Raw genomic sequence first — 21,201 nt, 5'->3', positions numbered from 1 at the left:
TAAGACACAATATGCAGATGACCATAGCACACATTCAATAGTTCAAATCTTGTCCCTGTGCCCACATTTCCCGACAAATTTTTGTCACCAACAATTATTGATATCCGATTTATAAATGCACTATTCTGGATTCCTCAATTTACCTCCAAACTTTGTAATGTCACCACCAATCTTTTCGTTTAAAAGGATTCCTCAATTCCTATGGTAAGAAAAGATTGAAAAAAACTCAAAAAACTAGATGGAAGAAATAAGTTGTCCATTTCAGATTATAATATAGTAGTAACATGATACATGACGGCATGTGTGTGACATCCAAGAACTGTACACTTATCAAGAAATCAAACACCTTAATCTTGATCTTCCCAATATTTTCAATTTCCCACGTCCTGCCCCATACTAAAACAAACTTTAATAAATAAAAAGCCCAACAACAATTTAAACACCAGACACAGAGACTATAGTTTAATTTAATTTAATTTAATTAAGCAAACAAAACCCACACTCTTTGTGCGAGCAATCACTTCTTAATCTTTCTTCCCATCTAAACCCAACTGACCGCCACCGGACTCCCCACCACACGCTTCCCGTCCGACCACTCAATCCGGCCAAATCCGTTGGCATTCGCCGGCATCGCCCCCGCCGTGAACGTCACAGAATACGATTTCTTCTCATTGCTTTGACCAAAAGTCAAACTCTGCGGCTCCACCGCGATCTTCACCGAATCATCTGACGCCACGGAGACCTTGTAGGCCCCGGGCGGGCCCACGTTGGTCAAAGTTCTCGTGTGCTTGACCACACCGCCACGTGTGTCGAGGCTGACTGCGAAGGAGGGGTAATTTAGGTCATTCACACTATACGATTTACCCGCCACGCAGCTGAAGTTCCGCCTCGCGAGGCTGTTGATCTGGCTGGCGGTGTAGTTCAACGCGCATAGGAAATTCAAGTAATCCTCAGCGTCCAAATCGTAGACCAGCCCCGGATTAAGGGCTGATACGGGGTCCACGTGTCCGGCGCCGTGATCGAACGCCGTTGACGGTTTTCCCGTGGAGACGTCTTGGATCACTTTCCCGTTTTTGTAAGCCGTGTAAGCCGTCGTCATCAGCGCGGATCTGATCGCGGCGGGGCTCCAGTCCGGGTGAGCCGCTTTGAGGAGAGCCGCCAAGCCGCTGACGTGGGGGCACGACATTGAGGTGCCGGAGATGATGTTGAAGCCCACGCGCCGCGCGTCCTCGGCTAAGCCGGTGGGGCCGACCGCTCCTGACCAGCCGGCTAGGATGTTGACACCTGGCGCGATCAGGTCCGGCTTCAGAATCTGCGGCGTGATCGAGTTCGGCCCTCGCGAGCTGAAAGCCGCGACTACTGGAGACGGCTCGATTCCGACTTTCGTCCCCTCGAAGAGAACCGTTGCTGTTGGATTGGGATCTGAGAATAAGTATTCCTTGATTTCTTTCGCGGTGGTTTCGCCGACGGTGGTGGCGGGGAGTAAGTGCGCGTCCGCCACTAATTCGTCGCCATTCGCGGCGGTGTTGGCTAAAACCATGCCGAGGCCTCCGGCGTCCTTCACCACGGACCCCTTCTGAACCCGAGGATTCACGCCGCGGTCGCACAGCACGATTTTCCCGCGCACCTTTTCCGGAATTAGAGATCCGGTCATACATAAATTGCCGTCGCTAGCATTGCTCACATTTCCGGCGTAGACGAAGGGGAGCAATTTCCCCGGCAATGCGCCGCCTTTGAACAGAGACACGCCGGAGAAGTTCTTCCCGTTGCCGAGGCTGACGAACGCCGGGAAATCGCGGTCGAGCGTCCCAGCGCCGACGGTTGTAATCCACGGCGCGACGTTGGAGAGGCTGTAGGAGGTAGGGCCGGCGTTTCCGGCGGAGCAGGACACGAGGATCCCCTTCTCCATGGCGGCGAAAGCTCCGATGGCGACGCTGTCTCTGAAGAAATCGGACATTCCGCCGCCGAGAGAGAGCGAGAGCACATTCACGTTATCGTCGATAGCTTTATCCAAGGCGGCTAGAATATCGGAGCTGAAGCAGCCGCCGATCCAGCAGACTTTGTAAGCGGCGATCCTCGCTCGCGGGGCCATCCCGCGGGCCGTGCCGGCGGCGTATCCGAACAAGCTTGCGCCGGAGACGACAGATCCGGCGGCGGTGGTGGAAGTGTGCGTGCCGTGACCGTCGTCGTCGCGTGGCGATCTCGACTCCTTCGTGTCGTCGATCGGGCCGAGCGTGGCCTCGTATCCTCTGGCGAAAAACCTCGCTCCGATCAATTTCTTATTGCAGTTGGATTTGGTGAAATTGGTCCCGATCTCGCATTCGCCTCTCCACGAGCTAGGCACGGCGGAGAAACCGGTGTCGTCGAAGCTCGGACTCTCCGGCCAGACGCCGGTGTCGAGAACTCCGACGATGACGTCACTGGCGGAGTCGGATTGGGGAAACATCGCGGCGTTTTGGTCGAGGCCGAGGAAGGAAGGGGTCCGGGTGGTGTGGAGCTCGTATCGGGATTCGGGTAGGACCGAGAGGATACCGGGTCGGGCCTCCATGGAGCGGGCCTCGTCGGGGGTGAGGCGGGTGGAGAATCCGTGGACCACGTTGGTGTAGGTGTAGAGCATCTCCGCCTCGCCGGATACCGATTTCAGCGACGCGTCGTACCAGCGCGTGTGGTCCACAAACTCCCCCGGCATCTCCGACTTGGCCATGTGGACAATGTAGGTCTCCTTCTCCGCAGCTACGGCCAGAAGAAGAAGCAGGATTCTGATTGCCGGAAGAAATTTAAATCCAATCGCCATTGGTGGATTAGTTTGGGTGAGTGGTGGTGGTGGAGGAGGAGGATGTTGCTAAATTAGTATACACACACTACAGCTGGTGTGAAACCGGGTGAGGAGTTCGAGTTAGTGGGGACGGTTCCTTGTTGTCGTGTTTATATGCATGATTGGATTTGAATTGCAAATTTGCAACAAAAAAAACTAAATAAGAAATGAAAACAAAGCTTGGCAAGTAGAGAGAGACGTCTCCCTATGCTTATCTATAAACACAGATGATGCATGTAAATTATTTACCTTTGTTCACGTGTGCACAGCCTTTTACAAATTATTCTACCACAAACACACTCTTTTCCCACTCTAATACACAATAAAGAGATGGACGACCACAAAAGTTGATGATTCCTTGTTTTTTCCAACTCATTCTAATGCAGATGACCAACTTCTACAAAAAAAGAAAAAAACGAAATCTTGAATATCAAGTTTATTTGGTCACGGGTTGCTGTAAATTGTTGAGAGACGTGGAACCGCTTTCAAATTCTAACCTACAAAACAAAATATCTCCTCTCCTTTTCTTTTACTAGTAATATATTGCTTTCTTGTGTTAATGCTAATTGACGTCTCAAACAAGTTCTGCACTGCAATTAATTGCTTTCTTGTATTAGTAGTGAATCACACTTTCAACTGTCTCATACGTTGATGTCACAAACAATATGCCCTTTTATCGGAAATTCGATCCAGATGTTGCTCTAATTAGGCTTTTTATGTCATTAATACACTTGGATTTTTAGTAGTACAACCATCTTTACTTATGCTGTGTTTTTTTCTTTCTTTTCAGTAGTTTTAGGTTTCTTTTTCTGCTATTATAGACACGTAAATGAAATTATATTGTTGAGATAAATGTTTTACCTTACAAATATAGGTTATAATATATAGTAATAGAGTCTAGATATGTAGCATTATGGGGTTGAGTTGCCATAATTAAAGTGAGCACAACTTGTCCACACTAAAAATTAAAATTTACTTATTAATAGTATGAAACATTATTGATGAGTATTTGATGAATATGTACTTGAATGTCATTATTAAGAACACCATCAACAAAAAAACAAAAATTATTGTCCGTACTTACCCACATCCACATAAGAAAATATAGATTATGATATTTAATTTGTTTCTTGGAATCCCTTCTTAACTTATTCATGTACCAAACAAGAACCTTCTAAAAAACGTTACTACCCCAATTCCAATTATCACAATCTTCGTCAGTCTAAATGAAGTTGATTTATTGCAAAATCTCATTTAAAAATCAAATGGAAGCATTTTTTGGAACTGATAAATGTAGAGTAGAAATAAAAAATTTCCCTATTAAAAAAAGGAAGAAAGATGTGAGCATAACATATGAGAGTAATAATGATCATATTTCACGGGAAAAGGCAGAGGAAAGGTTCACGTGAAGAACTTTAGAGTAAGGGAAAAAATAGGTTGGTTACGAAATTTGGATATAATCTCGAACATTTTAACTCTGATTTTTGTCAATATCAATAGCACTTGGAAATATGAGCGGCTGTGATGTCGTAATATGTGGCCTTTAGCATGAAGTTTTTGCGTAGCCCAATTTGATAGTAAAACAATGGTCCCCTATCATCCACCGTCACACGTAGTTTATACTACTACCTATAAAAAATAAACAATAAAAAATAAAATCTACAAACAAACACTGGTTTATGCAACTCCTATATCCTACTAACTAGAAATTAGTAAATTAATATTTTTAATTGGATTTTTTCTTTAAAATCAAGATCGTATTTAATAACTATTCTTGTTGGATGTGGAGTTAGATTAGTAGTAGTCTAGTAGAGTGACCACATGTGGTGGTAGAGTGACCATATGTTAGAAAATGATATATCGTGCATTTTCAATCTATCATTTATTCTACCTCATATTATGATTTATATTCTATATCCCTATTTCATTTATTGCTTTTCTTTGTAATTTATGAACTGACTTTTGAGGCAAACTGCCAAGATAGCAAGACATTGGGTAAGGTTCGGTTTGTTGAATAATATGATAAATGATATTTAATACTACCTCCGTCTATAAAAAAAAATATATTAAAGTTAAAAATTAACTGAACAATTGGTAAAGTAAGATGATAGAGTGCGCAAAAATGTGGTGAAAATAATGTTAGTGGATTGTTGGGTCCATATCTAAGATGTGTACGTTAGTAGTATTTGTTTAAAACTTTTCATATTAGAATTGATCTAATTTTGGTGAACATCCCAAAATAGTAAAATTAGTCAATTTTTTGGGACAGGGGTAGTACGGAATAAGTCATAATAAGATTTATTAGGATTATATTAGGTACATGGATGAAAGCGAGATATTTTATTATAGGATACATCTAAACTTGGTATTCTAGAGGCTAGCCAAGATACATCGTCACAAAAACATAATTAAACAATACTAAGACTGGTCTTTAAATTATAAGTAATTTTGGCACGGATCTATAATTTATTAACACTAGGTATTCAGATGTGGAAGTCCAAACGTAACTTAAATTATTTTGTTAGTAAAATGAATATATATATTAGCAGTAATTATTTTTTTATCATTATGATCACAATGAATATTTTGATATATTAACTCATGTTTAATTTCTCAAACAAGGTTTTCAATGATCTCTTCCCATGTTATTTCATTTTGAGGGACAGCTGGGACCTTTTTGGCATATTATGATTATTGATCAATGGAGGAAGCATCCATGCAAGATCTTCATTTTTATTTCTATATCAGTTAAATATTAAAAATTAATTGAATACTGTCAACTTTAGGCACCGCTAGCTAGAAATTGCAAAGGAAGTACGTTTCATGCTCACAACCAATAGTTCTATTTGCTATACATTTTCATTTTGAATCGATACATTTTTACTCTATTTTTATTGAAGAGATTCATTTGTCCTCTATCTCTTTTATTTATTATTTTATATTAAAATTCATATTGTTCACCATCGATGATACACACGCATTATATTAAATTCATATGGCGCATAGCTAGTAAAATGCCAAACAAAAGATTAAATTTATAGTAGTATTAAACCGACGAAATATATGTGTAGGGTCACGATCCTATAAGAACCGCTCATAAAAAAAGAACTTTGAAACTATATTTCTTTATGTTCTAAGTTAATTATCAGTGTTGTATTCTATTTTGTATTGTCCAAATTACATATACAGTAGTTGCGGGTTGTGTAACTAAAGGAGCTGTATCTGGTAGAAGTATGTTTCAGTGATGGTGTTGTGCTTATAAAATCCTACTAAACGAAACCTCATCATATTCCAATTTAGCTTGAGCAAAACCCCTTTGCATAAAGGCTTGGGAATCTGAACTTGAGTTTAGTTGTTTCAAACATTGGATAAGGACACATGATATTGAGATTTATGTGGATGAAAGAGTAGGAAACTCTTTATCCATTAGAAATCTTTGCTCGATTGATTTCAATAATACTTTGTATCCATGATCAGGTGGGCCAAAAGCAGCATATGGTTGTGCTGATTTTGATGCATTTTCGGTTGCCATAGAAATGGTTTTACAGATGATTGAAGATTTTGAGGTTGATAGTTCTTTTTATCTATGATTTAATGTTATGAATATTATATTTTGTGATTAATTATTTTAATTTTATTACATCTCAATATTAATTTATAGTATTGATATGCTCGGATTTTGCACTATTTTAAAGTCATTATTTGGCCCGTTTTTAATGTCAAAGTTATATTACATGTCCATTATTTGCATAATTTATCTATTTTGGTGTTTTGACATGTTTTGTGAGCAATGTACATTTTTGAGCCTAAAAAGGGAGTCAAAACGCGAAAGTTAGAAATCTGGAATTTCAAGTAGATTCTGACGACCGCCGCAACACTTCCGGCGGCCGGGAAGTGCGTGGACCGCCACAAGGAGTCAGAAGCTTCTGATTGATGCGCGGCGATAGACATGCCCACGGTTCGTAAACCGGCGGTTCCGGTTTTGGGAAATGTGGAACCGGAACCGAACCGTGAGGCTATTTCACGGTCCCGGTTCGAAAACCGGCGGGTCCAGTTCCGGTTTGGAACCGCCGGTTTTCCGGTGATTTTTTACGGTTTTGCACGGTTCCGAACCGTCGGTTTCCGGCATTTTTTCGCGGTTCCGGCTCGGTTTCACGGTTTTCCGACATCTTTTCACGGTTCCGGCATGGTTTCGGTTCGTAAAATTTGAAACCAGAACTGGCCCACGGTTCAAAATATGGCGGTTCCTGTTCAAGAAAAAAGTCACGGTTCCGGTTTGGAACCGGAACCGGCAGTTACGGTTCTGCGGTTAAGGTGCGGCGGCCCACCACAAAAACCCTAAACCCTAAACCGAAAACCTTGGGCATCTCTATGCGGCGACCGCCGGTCAAGGTGCGGCGGCCCACCACAGAAACGCGGCGCACGACAGCTGTGTTCAAACTCAATTTATCGGTGATCCTGAAGTCCGATCAGGATGTTCTACATGTCATTCTCTTCATCTTGGAAATAGCTTTGCGTTGGTACCAAGATCACCTCAATCGGAGTTTTTTGGAGAGAGTTATGACCGTTCTACCAAAGTCGCGCAAAGCTGTCAAATGCAGTCTAGCCGGAAATTTAAAGAAGGAAATAAGATATTACCTTGTGAAGCCAAATCTTTTCCTTCTACGATGGGGAACGAAAATTCCATCTTTCCTTGGAGGAGACTTTTTACCAAATTTAATCCTTCTCAAGCCTATATATATCCCATAACCTAATTCATAGAATTCACCCTTTCATTGCCCACAAAAAAAAGGGAGTTTTCATAGCTCCTCCTCCAACCCTAATCTTTCATCTGCTTTTGGCAATTACTTCCATATCATAAATTTGAGAATTCTTCATTGTGCAAGGGGTTGAAGAAAGAAGCAAGAGATCATCAAAGAGCTACAAGGATTCAACCTTTGGGTTTTATTTGCTTTGGCACTTATGTTTATTTTGTCTTCACTTCAATCTATGTTTTTAGCTTATTCAATTATGTCTAACTAAATTCATAGGATTGTTTGGATGTGTTAGTAACTTTTATTGGTTTATACAATTCCTTTTTTCTATTTAATATTCGTTTTGTTTTTACTTTGTTTTTTCCCTAAGTTATTTTTGACGCTTAACGTCTGAGTGGCACATTCTGTGTTTATCCAACATAACTTGCTTCATAACTGTGAGAGAGTTCTAGCGAGTTAGGTCCACTTAGTAGACACTACAATTAACTTTCTTTAAAACGACACTGTTAATTGAGAGTGAGGACTTTTTAAGGGTCTTAGGAGTTTTATGGAGTTAAGTGTTAGGATTGACAACCCTAATGTTAGTAATCAACGTTTGCATCGCATGAGCATAAGCTAGGTGACTCGTCCTTCCAAAGTATAAACTGTCTAGGGTATTGTAGTTGGAATTTGTATAACCATAATTGTGAACACACATCCCTAGAATTCTCTTATCTCTCATACTTTATCTTTGTGATTTAATTGCAATTAGTTGTTTTCTTGTTTTTAATAGTTTTTATTTTCAAAAATTCAAAATTCTCTTGTTTTTCTAAATAGTATTTGACGCTTAATACATAATAGCCAGTTGCGATTATATTTTCCGTGTTCGATATCCCGATACTAACCTTTAGCTATACTAGATCTACCTTATATACTTACAGGTATTTTTAGTGCTAATAAAAAGTGAATCAACTATATGTCTATACTTCACCATAACTTAATTTTTATTACTAATTTTGTTCATTATTATTATATGCAATGATCTGGTGGGCCAAAAAGCATCACATGTTGGCTATGGTGGTTTTGCTGCATTCTCGGGCCACAGAAGAGTTTAGAGATGATTAAAGATTTTAGTTACAAGAATGAGATTGATAGTTTATTTAATCTACTTTAAGTCATATCATATATTTCACGTTTTAAATATTATATTCAAATTTATTAGTATGTTTCAATATTGATTTATATATATTTTTAATTAATATCGTGAAACTTTAAAAAAAAAAAGGTTTTTCCCATAAAAAATTCTGGCAAATAATTTTATTTTATGAATGTTTTTTGAAATTTGTCGATAACAACTTCGAGAGCTTCAAGTTTTTCAATATTTGAAAATAGTTTTTCTTGAAGCACACCCTTCAGAATTGTTCTTCAATCTATTAATATAGCCGAAAAATTTTCATTAGTGGGAAATAACAAACTCGGGACAAAGTTCGTGATATTATTTGTCAATTTCAAAGTTCGTAGAAAAACACAATTTTTTGAAAGTTCCATGATATTATATGCCAATTGTTCTTCAATCTATTAATATAGCCGAAAAATTTTCATTAGTGGGAAATAACAAACTCGGGACAATGTTCGTGATATTATTTGCCAATTTCAAAGTTCGTGGGAAAAACCTAATTTTTTGAAAGTTCCATGATATTATATGCCAATATCCCTTTTAATTCTTATATAACTTAAATTTTACTATTATTTTGTTCATTGCTATTATATGCTAGTACGATTTTTGTTTATAATTGTAATATAATGATATTATTTCTAATTTTGTTTCAGTCATATACAAACTAACATCAATTTCGAAAACATCTTTGTCCGTGCATAGCAGGTGTGAAATACTAGTTTTCCTTTAAAGCTAAAAATAAAACATTTAACTTCACTTACTTTATTTTCTCTTTCTTCTTCTTCTTTATTTTATTTTTATTTACTTCACCGATACGTTTTTCTTAAATTACATGTAAAAAATAAACGCCTCGAATCACTTAGATCAGAGTGAGTATTATCCTTTAGACAATGACATTAAAAGCCATGCCAACCCCAATTAGTGTATTTCTATATAACGAACAGAGTATTATTATACAAGGAGTGTAAAATTAATGGGTCATCTTCAATTGCTTATAGCATTATAATCCAAAATCAAGACCAAATCTCCACCATTAGATTTCAAAATGAGTGGATGGGATTAAATCTTACGAATCTCAATAAATAGTAGACAAAATATCAACACAGTTTTATTGAGATTTCACATGCATTATATTGAGATTTTACCTGCATTCTATTGAGATTTTACCTGCATTCTATTGAGATTTTTTGATGTATTTGTTGATAAAAATATGCTTATCAACATATACGAAAACTGAAATAAAAATCATCAAATTTCATCATCGAAACATCGTCGGAACATATGCAATTGAGATCTCATTAGAATCCTTATAGAATTACCTTTAATTTGATATATTATTTGGGGGAAAATAATTTGAATTGAGAGAGTTACGTAAATTTAAAGTTTTAGGATAATTTTAATAAGAGTGAATTGATATTAATACCCTTTAATTTTATTTAATACTCATTTAAATTTAAAATATAATCCACTTGTCATTATATCAACCACTTAATTTTGAATTGATAATTAGTTAACAATTGATCACCTCCCTAAAATAGATATACATATATACTCATGACAGGGAGCGTTATATTGCTAACTCATAACTTAATTGATAACTACAACTAAATAATAGCCATTAGATATTCAAATTAAGGGCTTAGATCATTAATCCCTAAATATCAATACGATCAACGAAAAACGTCAATAAGGCCATATGATTAATTCCAAAAAATATCAATAGGGGTATTAATGTCAATTAACTACATGTTTAGTTATAACTAACTTTTAAAAGAAATCCCAAAACTTTAAATTCGTATAATATATATCAAATTAAAGATAATTTCATAAGGATTCCAACGATATCATACATGCATATGTTCCGACGTAAAAATTTTAAAAAAAATTCAAAATTTTTTAATTTTTTCGTACAAGCAGAAATGTCAACATACTATATAAAATATGTCAATATAATACATGTAGAATGTCAATATAAGCAATGAGTTAATATTCTTAAAGCATTGTGTTGACATTCTCAAAGTATTGTGTTGATATTTTCGTAACACTATATTGACATTTTCAACAAAAAATCCTAATTTGGAGTTTTTTTTTTTTTTATCTTTTTCGTTTTAATTAATAAAAACGAAAATTACACGTGGGAAATTGTAGACCACGCGTTTTCTAAAATCCTATGGCCTTAAATTAGTTGTAGTTAACAATTAAATGATTAGTTAGCAATTGATCACTCCCCTACTCATGACATTTGAAATTATGACAGATATTGATTTTGCGCATGAATCAGTACAGATATATTATAACAACTGTGGTGATGTTTCATTTTTAGAAAATATATCAAATTTAAAGATATTTTAGAAGAGAAAAAATAATTAACTCATCTATATCTACATACCAAACATATAACATTAATATATACTCCTTCTGTCTATCAATAATCATCTTATTTTGCCATTTTCGCGCATTCACTAGTAAATGTCTCATTTATTTTTTTACCATACCAAACATTAATCAACTTCATCTATATCTACCATACCAAACATTAACATTAATATATACTCTTTCTGTCTATCAATAATCGTCTTATTTTACCATTTTCGCGCATTCACTAGTAAATGTCTCATTTATTTTTATTACCAATTTTTGATAATGAACTCTCCACATCTCACTAACTTTATTTCACTAAAAAACTAATACTATATAAAAATAGGATACACCTTCTAATAATCTTTTCCATCCACTTTCTACTCCATTTTTTAAATCTCTTGTCGATCAAACTTGACTTTGTAATTATGGATGTGGACATAAATTTACACCATCCATTAATTATGGATGTGGACATAAATTTACACCATCCATTTTATATTACAAACGTCAAGATTGGATTTAACAGTCTCATTTTAGAAAGAGTTCTCAAGATTGGAGTATATATATGTATGAGTACATTTATAAATTATTTTTAAATTTTATATCACATGTCATATATGATATATCTAAGTAAAGGTAGTTTATGACAGTTGTAACGAAATCATAAGGACTTATTTTCACATGAAGAAATTTATGGGATAGGACAACAATTAAAAGTGCACATATTTTTTTGAAAGAAGAGAGTAACTTTCATACCATATAACTTTTCTGAGCAGGAGTACTATTTTTCTTTATACATTTAGTTTATCTCATAAATTCTTATTAACTTTATTAATTATAAATTTCCTACAAATTAATGCCCAATTTATTCATAATGTTCATATAAATACTACCCGCGTTCCTAAATGTTTGACACAGTTTATAATTTCGGTCCGTCCCTGAAAGTTTAACATACTTTAGTAGTACCATTTTTGGTAGTGGACTCCATATTCCACTAACTCATTCATACTCACATTTTATTATAAAACTAATACTTTAAAAGTAGTGCCTATATCCTACCAACTTTTTCAACTCACTTTCCATTACATTTCTTATAACTCGTGTCGGGTCAAAGTGTGCCAATATTTGGGAGACGGAGGTAGTATGTAATACTATAACATTTTTCACTGTATATAAATTTCATAAATTGGTAAGTATATAAATTAAGTACTCCAGTAAATAGCTATGGAAATATCTAAAAATGAATTTTAAAAATAATCCACAAACATAAAAGTAAAAATTACAATTACCCGTAAAAAATCCGAGCTATTTTCAATTTAAAGCTGAGTAAGCCGGTGGCGCACTACTCCGGATTAATATCTGTATCTCGCTATTCTGCGCCATCATCTTGGCGCTAGCTTGCGCCGACTGCTCTGTAATCCGCGTCCTTGTATTTCTCACATAGATCGACGAATCCGTACGGCCGGAGATCTAAGTCGCGGTGATGTCGAAAGCACGAGTGTACACCGATGTAAATGTGCTGCGCCCCAGGGAATACTGGGATTACGAAAACCTAACTGTGCAGTGGGGGTATGCAGTTGATAATTGTGATTTTTTGCTACTTCTATTCCCTAATTAATCGTATTAGCTGTGTTAATTGCGTATTGGAAATGGATTTATGAATTGTGTTGATGATAGTATGTTTCGTTTGTGATTGCATGGTAGTAGAAGAGATTTAATGAATCTGAATTGGTGGACGAATTTTTAATATATGAATGTGTTTTAGTCTTTCTAATTTGATTGATGTATATCTAATTCATGGAAGAATTTGAAAATAAAATTTGAAAACGGGAAGAGTGCTGATATCCTTAGAATAATGCAATCAGAGTGTGTCTACTGCGTTTCATTCATTATTTCATTTCTGCTGCGTTTCGATCATAGTATAATATTATCTCATTTACCCAATTATTTGGTTTGATACAATATCACAAGGTTATTGTTTTATGCTTATGCTATTAGAGAGGAGCGATTAAGGAGAGTTGCGTCCTTTGTCATCTGTGTTTGTAGAGTGAAGTATTAGTGTGGATGAAGCCATTAGAATATTGTTCTTTAACTTGGAGTTGATGCTTGATGTCTCTAAATTTATTTATTTTCTTTACTTCTCAGCGACCAAGATGATTATGAGGTTGTTCGCAAAGTTGGAAGGGGGAAATACAGTGAAGTTTTTGAAGGTATAAATGTGAACAACAATGAGCGATGCATAATCAAGATTCTGAAACCTGTTAAGAAGAAAAAGGTATGTTTTCCTTGGTGTTTACCCATTTTGGAGCCTTGTGTTAATGAAAAAAACAAAGAGAAACATGATTTTTAATTTGCTGCAAAGGCCTTATGTCTCCAATGATCTGCTAATGCCACCCACTTCTCGAAGTTTTATAGTTGGATATACAGTAAAAGGCCTTTTTCCTGAAGTGAAAAAAATATTTTGGATCAAATGGACTTCAGAAAAATAGCATTGTGAAGGTTTCTTATGAACTTATGTCTTTCATGAATGCTAGCAAATCAGTTATAAGTGGTTCCGCTAGTCCTTTTTGTATTGATTTGTTCTGTACTACTTTTCCTTTTGTGCTTTTCTGCCCTTTGGAGGTATATTATTGTTAAATAAAACAATGAAAATACTTGGATCTATTGGATGCCATCATGTATTGACTGTGATTAATTTGAAATGCACCTAAGCATCTTATTTCAAAGTATGCATTTGTAATTTTATAGTTTTCGGTTACATGTAGATCAAGAGAGAGATCAAAATACTACAGAACTTGCGTGGGGGACCAAATGTTGTCAAGCTCTTAGACATTGTCAGAGATCAACACTCGAAAACTCCTAGCTTGATATTTGAATTTGTGAATAGTACAGATTTTAAAGTCTTGTACCCTACATTGACGGATTATGACATACGTTACTACATATATGAGCTCCTCAAGGTGAGAGGAAAAATCTCATTTTTTCTTAATTATTGTTAGGGTTGTTTCTCCTGCTTATTATATCTATTTTCACCCCAAATAACTGATACCCATATCTATCTTTGTTTTGTATCATTTGTATGGAGTATTGGAGTCACTGTGGGTTATTAGATTGTATTCACTGCAGCTATTTCCTCGTAAATGTCTTATTTGGGGGGGTGGGGTGGGGGAGGCACAGTAAAGCTTTATTAAGGCCTTCCTGAGATACGAGAAAAATAATTTTCTTAAGCTGATCCTAATGAACAGCAAGACAGAGAATGAAAAGAATGGAGCCTTCCGTTTTGATACATTCACTTAGAGTACACATGCTAGTAGGTAGATTTAGTTGAATAAAATGTACTTATGAAAGAAATCAAGACAGCCTAGTTCAACCTTGGTATATAGATACTTTGATAGCTCAGAAAAAGGAATATGTCATGATGAACTTTCTTGTTGTTAAAAGTAAAAATCTTTATTTTCCTGCAGGCACTAGATTATTGTCACTCACAGGGAATAATGCACAGAGATGTAAAGCCTCATAATGTAATGATAGACCATGAGTTGCGTAAATTACGCCTGATTGATTGGGGGCTGGCTGAGTTCTATCACCCCGGAAAGGAATATAATGTCCGTGTTGCTTCAAGGTAATAGAGCTATTTTTGGGAAAGGAATGCTTTGTTTCTTAAACACGTAATTGATAGTTGCCATTGCTTATGTTCACTTGGAAATCATCTTATGACCTCTCATTAAATGGTTATTCTGGCCTATGGTTTACTCTGTTTGATACCTACTTAGAAAAAATTGTAGATCAAAAACAAAAAAAAAAGAAGAAAAAAAAGCCATTCTTGACATATGTTTGTCTGATTGCTGTATGTCAACTGAGCCAGAAGACGGATGAATTTGTTCTCTTCTCCTTATTCCCTTCAAGCAGACCGTCATTTTGTGTTATGTATAATGTATTTAACTCTATAAAGTATAAACTTCTTCTTGTTATATATGTGTCATATATCAGATACTTCAAGGGCCCAGAACTTCTTGTTGATTTGCAAGATTATGACTATTCTTTGGATATGTGGAGTTTGGGTTGCATGTTTGCTGGAATGGTGAGAAATCTGATGGTGTCACTATTCTTGTACTCCCAAGGATTTATCTTCAATAGTTTGGCCTTATTTGTTTATATATTTTATTTCCTCACTTTTTTCTCGTGTGCAAATGCAGATTTTCCGCAAGGAACCTTTCTTTTATGGACATGATAACCAGGATCAACTCGTGAAAATTGCCAAGGTAATAAAATTCTGACCAAGTCCATGAGTTCATGTATTTTCTAGCATGTCATGTACCTCAAATCATTAAGGTTTTAATGCCTTTTATTGTGTTAGATGTTCCTTCAGATTGCAACTGTATTTGTATTTGGAATTTTGGGATAAATTCACATTTGCTATATTTCATCGTTCTATAATGCATAACTGTTTTGCAATGAATCTGTTTCTTTTCTAGGAAAAAAACTTTTATTAAAATAAAAAAAACAAATCTATAAATTTAGCTTGTCTACATTGTATTCTGTCATTAAAATACTTAATGGATATGCTAGTCATCTTCAAAACAATGTATGTTATATAAGATTATCTTTCAGGTGCTTGGAACTGATGAGCTGAATGCTTATTTGCATAAATACCATTTGGAGCTTGATCCTCAACTTGAAGCTCTGGTTGGAAGGTATGCTAAATTGCTAATAAACATTGATGAGTTCTTTTAACAAAAATGCAAGCCTGCTGGAATGAATGACTACCAAATAATTTCGAACTAAGGTGGAAATCACTTTTGATGGTTCGTCTTGGTGTTAGTTTTTCGTCATCTGGTGCACCTATCATAAAGTTGTCTCCCTTTGATTTGACAGGCACAGCAGGAAACCTTGGTCGAAATTCATCAACTCTGATAATCAGCATCTTGTGTCACCAGAGGTCATGACTACGTTTCTTCCTTTCGATGGCTCTCCTGTATCATCCTGTTTTAGTGTTTTAAAATTCATCACTTTGTAGCAGGCTATAGATTTCCTTGACAAACTCCTGCGCTACGATCATCAAGATAGGCTCACCGCCAGAGAGGCTATGGTGAGCTATTCTTTCTCTGAGGATATTTTTGTTTCACTCTCCAACTGCTTTAACTCGAATGCTAATTAGTCTTTTGTGGTTTGTTCATAGGCTCACCCGTATTTCTCGCAAGTGAGGGCAGCAGAGAATAGCCGCACGCGTACACAGCCATGAATGCAAACATAATTTTCTTGTAATTTAACATGCAAGTTCAATTGGGTTAGACTTCAAAAATTGTGTTTGTATAATTTGTCTTGACCTGTGTTTTAATATCAAGCATGAATTAATATCTCATAGAGCATGCTTCTCGTTCTGTGCAATAATCCAATAACTTAAACAATCGTGGTTATCTTAAAAGCTTGCCTCTCCTAATTACCTTTTACGGACTATAATCTAGCAGTAGTACGACCATCATGGTTAAAATTGTTATTAGGCAAAATATATCTTTAGCTCCTTGGGCTTACACTTTTTGTATTATTCCATATGGCCACTTCAAGTGACACATTTTACTAATTTTTCACTCTTAATAATAAATTTCTAAATATAAAAAATCACTTTCTCAATTTTTTTTCTTTCTCTTACTTTGTTCTCTTCACTTTATTACAAAGTAACAATAAATAAAATGTTATGCCGAATTAGAAATGATCCATTTCGTGTACAATTTTTTTATTTATTTAACAAGCCCACACATATAGTTAAACTTACGTCCGCCAATGCCGCAAAGTATGCATACACTTAGAGCATTCACAACAGGGGCGTTGTCCAGGGTGCCTATTGCGCTCGTTCAGCTGGAGGTCGGCTGGTGATCGCTCAATGTACGCACGACGCCTATTGCACGTTGTCCGACCGTCGTCCGCTATTTTTCAATTTTTTAAAATTTTTTTATTTCAATTTTATATATATAACTCGATGCATTTCATTTTATTCACACCTCTCATTCTCTTGAGTATAAATTTTCTCTCTATCTGAACACCGGCGATCCCGGTATCCCAGTGGCGGGACCTAGTTCCCTAGCGTATGGTCTCAGTCCCAAATGGGTGGCAGCGGCGGCGACGAGTCTCAGTTCTCGAGCGGGGGCGTGTTCGAAGGTGGGAACACCGGCGGAGCGTTCGGCATGGGAGGCAGTGGCGACAGCGGTTTTGGTGGGTTCCCCGGCGTGAACCAATTCCCTTGGAGGTCCCCTTTATTCCCCGGCGGCTACATTCCAGTTCCGTGGCAGTACAATCCGTTCCAAGACGGAGGCAGCGGGTTGCGTTCCTTTGGCCGCGGATTCGGTGGTATGATCAAACGTAGGTACCAACGCCAGTGGCAGTAGACCGATGACCCCCCCAATTGCCGTTTGGGACACTGTCTATCGGCCCAACATGGATGGGTTGGCCGCTTGTGCAGATGATCCCGTCCCGCCGAGCAATGACTTCTCAACAACAAATATTTCTCGCTGGAGGATTTAGGTATTTCTCCGTACAGGGCGGAGAATCCTTAGCCAGCAGGGAGGGAAACTGGGAGGGGCGAGCGTGGGGGGAGGGTAAAGGGAAAGGGAGTTCAAGCGTATCGTCACAAGCTGCAGGTGAAGAAAGAAGGATGGTCTACACTCCGGAGGAGTCCATTGCTCTTGCGAAGAGTTGGGTCTCTGTCGTTGAGGACCTCGTTATGTCGAACAATGAGACCGGGAGGGTTTGTGGAATTGTATGGCAGGATACGAATTATTAAAGCCAGATGGTGCGAGCACTACATCACGATGTAACTCTGCAAGAAATTTAATTGGATAAAGACTGTCGTCCCCAGATTAAGCGGCATCTACAAGAACAAACAACGCCAGCTTGATGACCAACGACTAGAGTATGGACGGAGTGAAAGAATTGTTGTTCCGGCAATTCTCTGAGAAAGGATTGTTCCTGCCGTTCTTGTACGGGGATGCCTTTTTGTCATGAAGAAGTCCCCCAAATTTCAGGAGAAGATGCAGCCTGGCTCCACGAACTGGATGAAGCTCGGGGTCTCTGGTGTTGAATAATAGAATTGAAATGCGGAAATGTAAATACTTCTTTTTGCCTTAGGGAATAACTGAAACTTAGGGAATGTCTGATAAAATGTATGATAACCAAATGAAAGTTTTAGTCTATAGCAGGAAGTGGCAGATAAAGTTGAACTAATGTTGAAGCCGATAAAACACGCGGAAGACTCGATCAGAGAACGAACCATCTTCACTCTGCAGATTCTGTTCCTTCCACTTAGCGTACGCATTCCTTAAAACATCGATGGAAATAACTAACAGCAAGACAACCGCGAACGGAACACCTACAGTAGAAATGACTTGAGCAACAGGCTGTACTTACACTGAATTATTGATGATCATTGTTGTTCGATAGCCAAGCGAAACTGTTGGAAGAAGATCGCATAGAATCAATATGAGATCACATAAAATCAGAGGAAATATTATGTAATTGATTGGGCGAATATTATACCAAAAATACTTTGTAAATTCGGGTTACCTTGTATAAAGAATAGCTAGCCTATTAATATGTATTTATGCATTATACTGTTCAATGAATAAGAATGAACCCTTTCTATTGATTTCTACATGGCCTCAGAGCAGAAAACGATCCTAGGCTCAGAGAAATCTCACCATAGCCAAAACTAATTCTCGACCTTTTAACCAAAACCAAATCCAGATAAACCGATCCCTACAACCAGAAAATGTCAGACACAGAAGAAGACACCAAAATCAATCCAGAACAAACGATAAGCTTGAGGAATAGCAAGAGCATCACCGTTGCCTTTAAACTGAATGGCAAGAACTATCCCCTTTGGTCACGACTGATCAAAGTGAAAATTGGAGGCCGAGGAGCCTACTCATACATCAAGAACGAACCACCGAACCCAGGGAGCAAGGGGTTCGACGTGTGGGAGGAAAATGAATTGGTGATATTCTCATGGATCGTCGACAACATCGAAGACGACATTATCGCCGATTTCGTACATCACCAAACATCCAAAGAACTGTGGGATAGCCTGGCAGTGACGTTCGAGAACAAGGCAGACCGAGCTCATCTACAACCTGGAAGAACAAGCAATATATATCAAACAGGGTAATCTGGACCTAGAAACGTACTACCGAAAGATTCACGGGCTGTGGATCAACATCGATCAATGCCAAAAACAACCAATCAGCTGTTGTGATAAAGGAATCGACCAATTCAGAGTACACTCCAACGAGAAAAGGCTGATTAAGTTCCTGACGGGATTGAATTAGGAATATGATTCAATTCGGCGAGAGATACTGAAGAAGGAGCCCACCCCATCGGTTGAGGCTGCCTATGGAATTGTGAAGAAGGAGGCGGCTCGACTCAACATCATGCCACCGGCATCCTCTCCACCAACCGGAGGAGCTCCTGGAATAACCACAACTCCTAACGCCACCATCGTCGCAATCAACACAGCCGCTGAGTAGATGATTGGCGTCTTCGGCGCACCGATGTTGATGAGAAGGATCACCACGAGAAACGAAGTGAGGGCAATGTTGTTATAATATCATTATAACTTGCATTCTCTCTCACAACCTTGTCCGTACATACAAAATGCATTCTCTCTCACAACCTTCTCCAATCACAACACAACACAACCCTTGTCAGTAAGAAAAGCTACACTAGAAATGGAGGCGCCGGTGACAGTGCGAGTAGAAGAGGAACTCTATTTTTCTGCAAAGGTGGGAGATCTGCCAAAGTTCGAAGCACTGTATCATCAACATTCGTTTGTTGTTGAACAAGCGGTGTATTCTGGATCAAGAAACTTGTTGCACATTGCAACAACAGAGGGAAAAACACAGATCGTGGGTCTGTTGGTGGAGAAATGCCCATAACTAGCTCGAGACGTCGACGACAAACGATCGACGCCGCTTCACATTGCGGCAGCGACAGGGGACGCCGCGATTGCCTGAGGGCCTCCAAGATGTGTTGGTGGCTCGACGACCATGGCATGAACCCGGTTCATGACACAGCCGCCAACGAGAATGTTGATGTCCTACGCGTTTTGCTAGTGCATGACATTTCTCCTGGAATGGAACTGTTGGAGGGTGGTCGGAGTGTGTTGTCGTTGAGTGTGAAGCATCGACAGTTAGCGGCGTTGTCGTTTCTGGTGGAAACGTTTCCGAATCTTCTTCATGAGCAGGACACCGGTGGTGAGACGATCATGAGCTTTGCTCTTAAGTACAAGCATCTTGAGATCATAGCATATCTGTCAAGACATGGTGCATTCAAGCCTATCAATGCCATGATCCGAAATGCATCCGGAATGTCCTCGACTGTGTTGGGTCTGATAGCTCAGATGGCGCATGCGGCGAGCCTCAGCCCCCCCGGGCAGCTATTGGCAAGACACCACATCATCACACCAAGCCGGCAAAGTAATGGTGGCATCCACTCACCCCAAACACTACAAGATGCTTAGTTATTCTAACAACATTGCCCTCACTTCGTCTCTCGTGGTGATCCTTCTCATCAGCATCGGTGTGCCGAAGACGTCAATCATCTACTCGGCGGCTGTATTGACTGCGACGATGGTGGCGTTAGGAGCTGTTTCGCTTGGCTATCGAACAACAATGATCATCAATAATCCGGTGCAAGTACAGCCTGTTGCTCAAGTCATTTCTGCTGTAAGTGTTGCGTTCGCAATTGTCTTGCTGTTAGTTATTTCCATCGATGTTTTAAGGAATGCGTACGCTAAGTGGAAGGAGCAGAATCTGCATAGTGAAGATGGTTCGTTCTCTGATCGAGTCTTCCGCGTGTTTTATCGGCTTCAACGTTAGTTCAACTTTATCTGCCACTTCCTACTCTAGTCTAAAACCTTCAATTGGTTATCAGACATTCCCTAAGTTTCAGTTATTCTCTAAGGCAAAAAGAAGTATTTACATTTTATAGAGATACAACAGTGGAAGGAGACAAGAAGATGGTGCTGCAAGGTGGAGAGAATGAAGATAATGAGGATGTTGGACTATGCCTCTTCGAAGTGGAGCCGAACAATTCCGCCAAGGGGGAGAAGAAGCTTAAACCGAGAA

The 21,201-nt window shown here is 38.2% G+C and overlaps 2 protein-coding genes across 2 annotated transcripts; one reads left to right on the top strand and one right to left on the bottom strand.

Annotated features, from left to right (window-relative positions):
* Positions 1–235: 235 nt before the first annotated feature.
* Positions 236–3,004, bottom strand: ARA12 (Subtilase family protein). Its single transcript, XM_048091629.2, has one exon. It carries the CDS (start codon positions 2,792–2,794, stop codon positions 542–544), a length of 2,253 nt encoding a protein of 750 aa, XP_047947586.2. The 5' UTR covers positions 2,795–3,004; the 3' UTR covers positions 236–541.
* Positions 3,005–12,423: 9,419 nt separating this feature from the next.
* On the top strand, positions 12,424–16,448 carry LOC125197080 (casein kinase II subunit alpha-2-like). Its single transcript, XM_048095780.2, has 10 exons — positions 12,424–12,655; positions 13,232–13,361; positions 13,852–14,046; positions 14,551–14,708; positions 15,077–15,167; positions 15,283–15,348; positions 15,698–15,780; positions 15,962–16,025; positions 16,107–16,175; positions 16,266–16,448. The coding sequence occupies exons 1-10, from the start codon at positions 12,570–12,572 to the stop codon at positions 16,326–16,328; spliced, it is 1,005 nt and encodes a 334-aa protein (XP_047951737.1). The 5' UTR covers positions 12,424–12,569; the 3' UTR covers positions 16,329–16,448.
* The last annotated feature ends 4,753 nt before the right edge of the window (positions 16,449–21,201 follow it).

The sequence above is a fragment of the Salvia hispanica genome, chromosome 4 (assembly GCF_029641045.1).
Source record: "Salvia hispanica isolate PSC_SH4W2 chromosome 4, Shi_PSC_v1, whole genome shotgun sequence".
NCBI classification, from domain to species: domain Eukaryota; kingdom Viridiplantae; phylum Streptophyta; class Magnoliopsida; order Lamiales; family Lamiaceae; genus Salvia; species Salvia hispanica.
The sequence above is the reverse complement of the archived record's forward strand: the minus strand, read 5'-3'. Positions and strand labels throughout refer to the sequence as shown.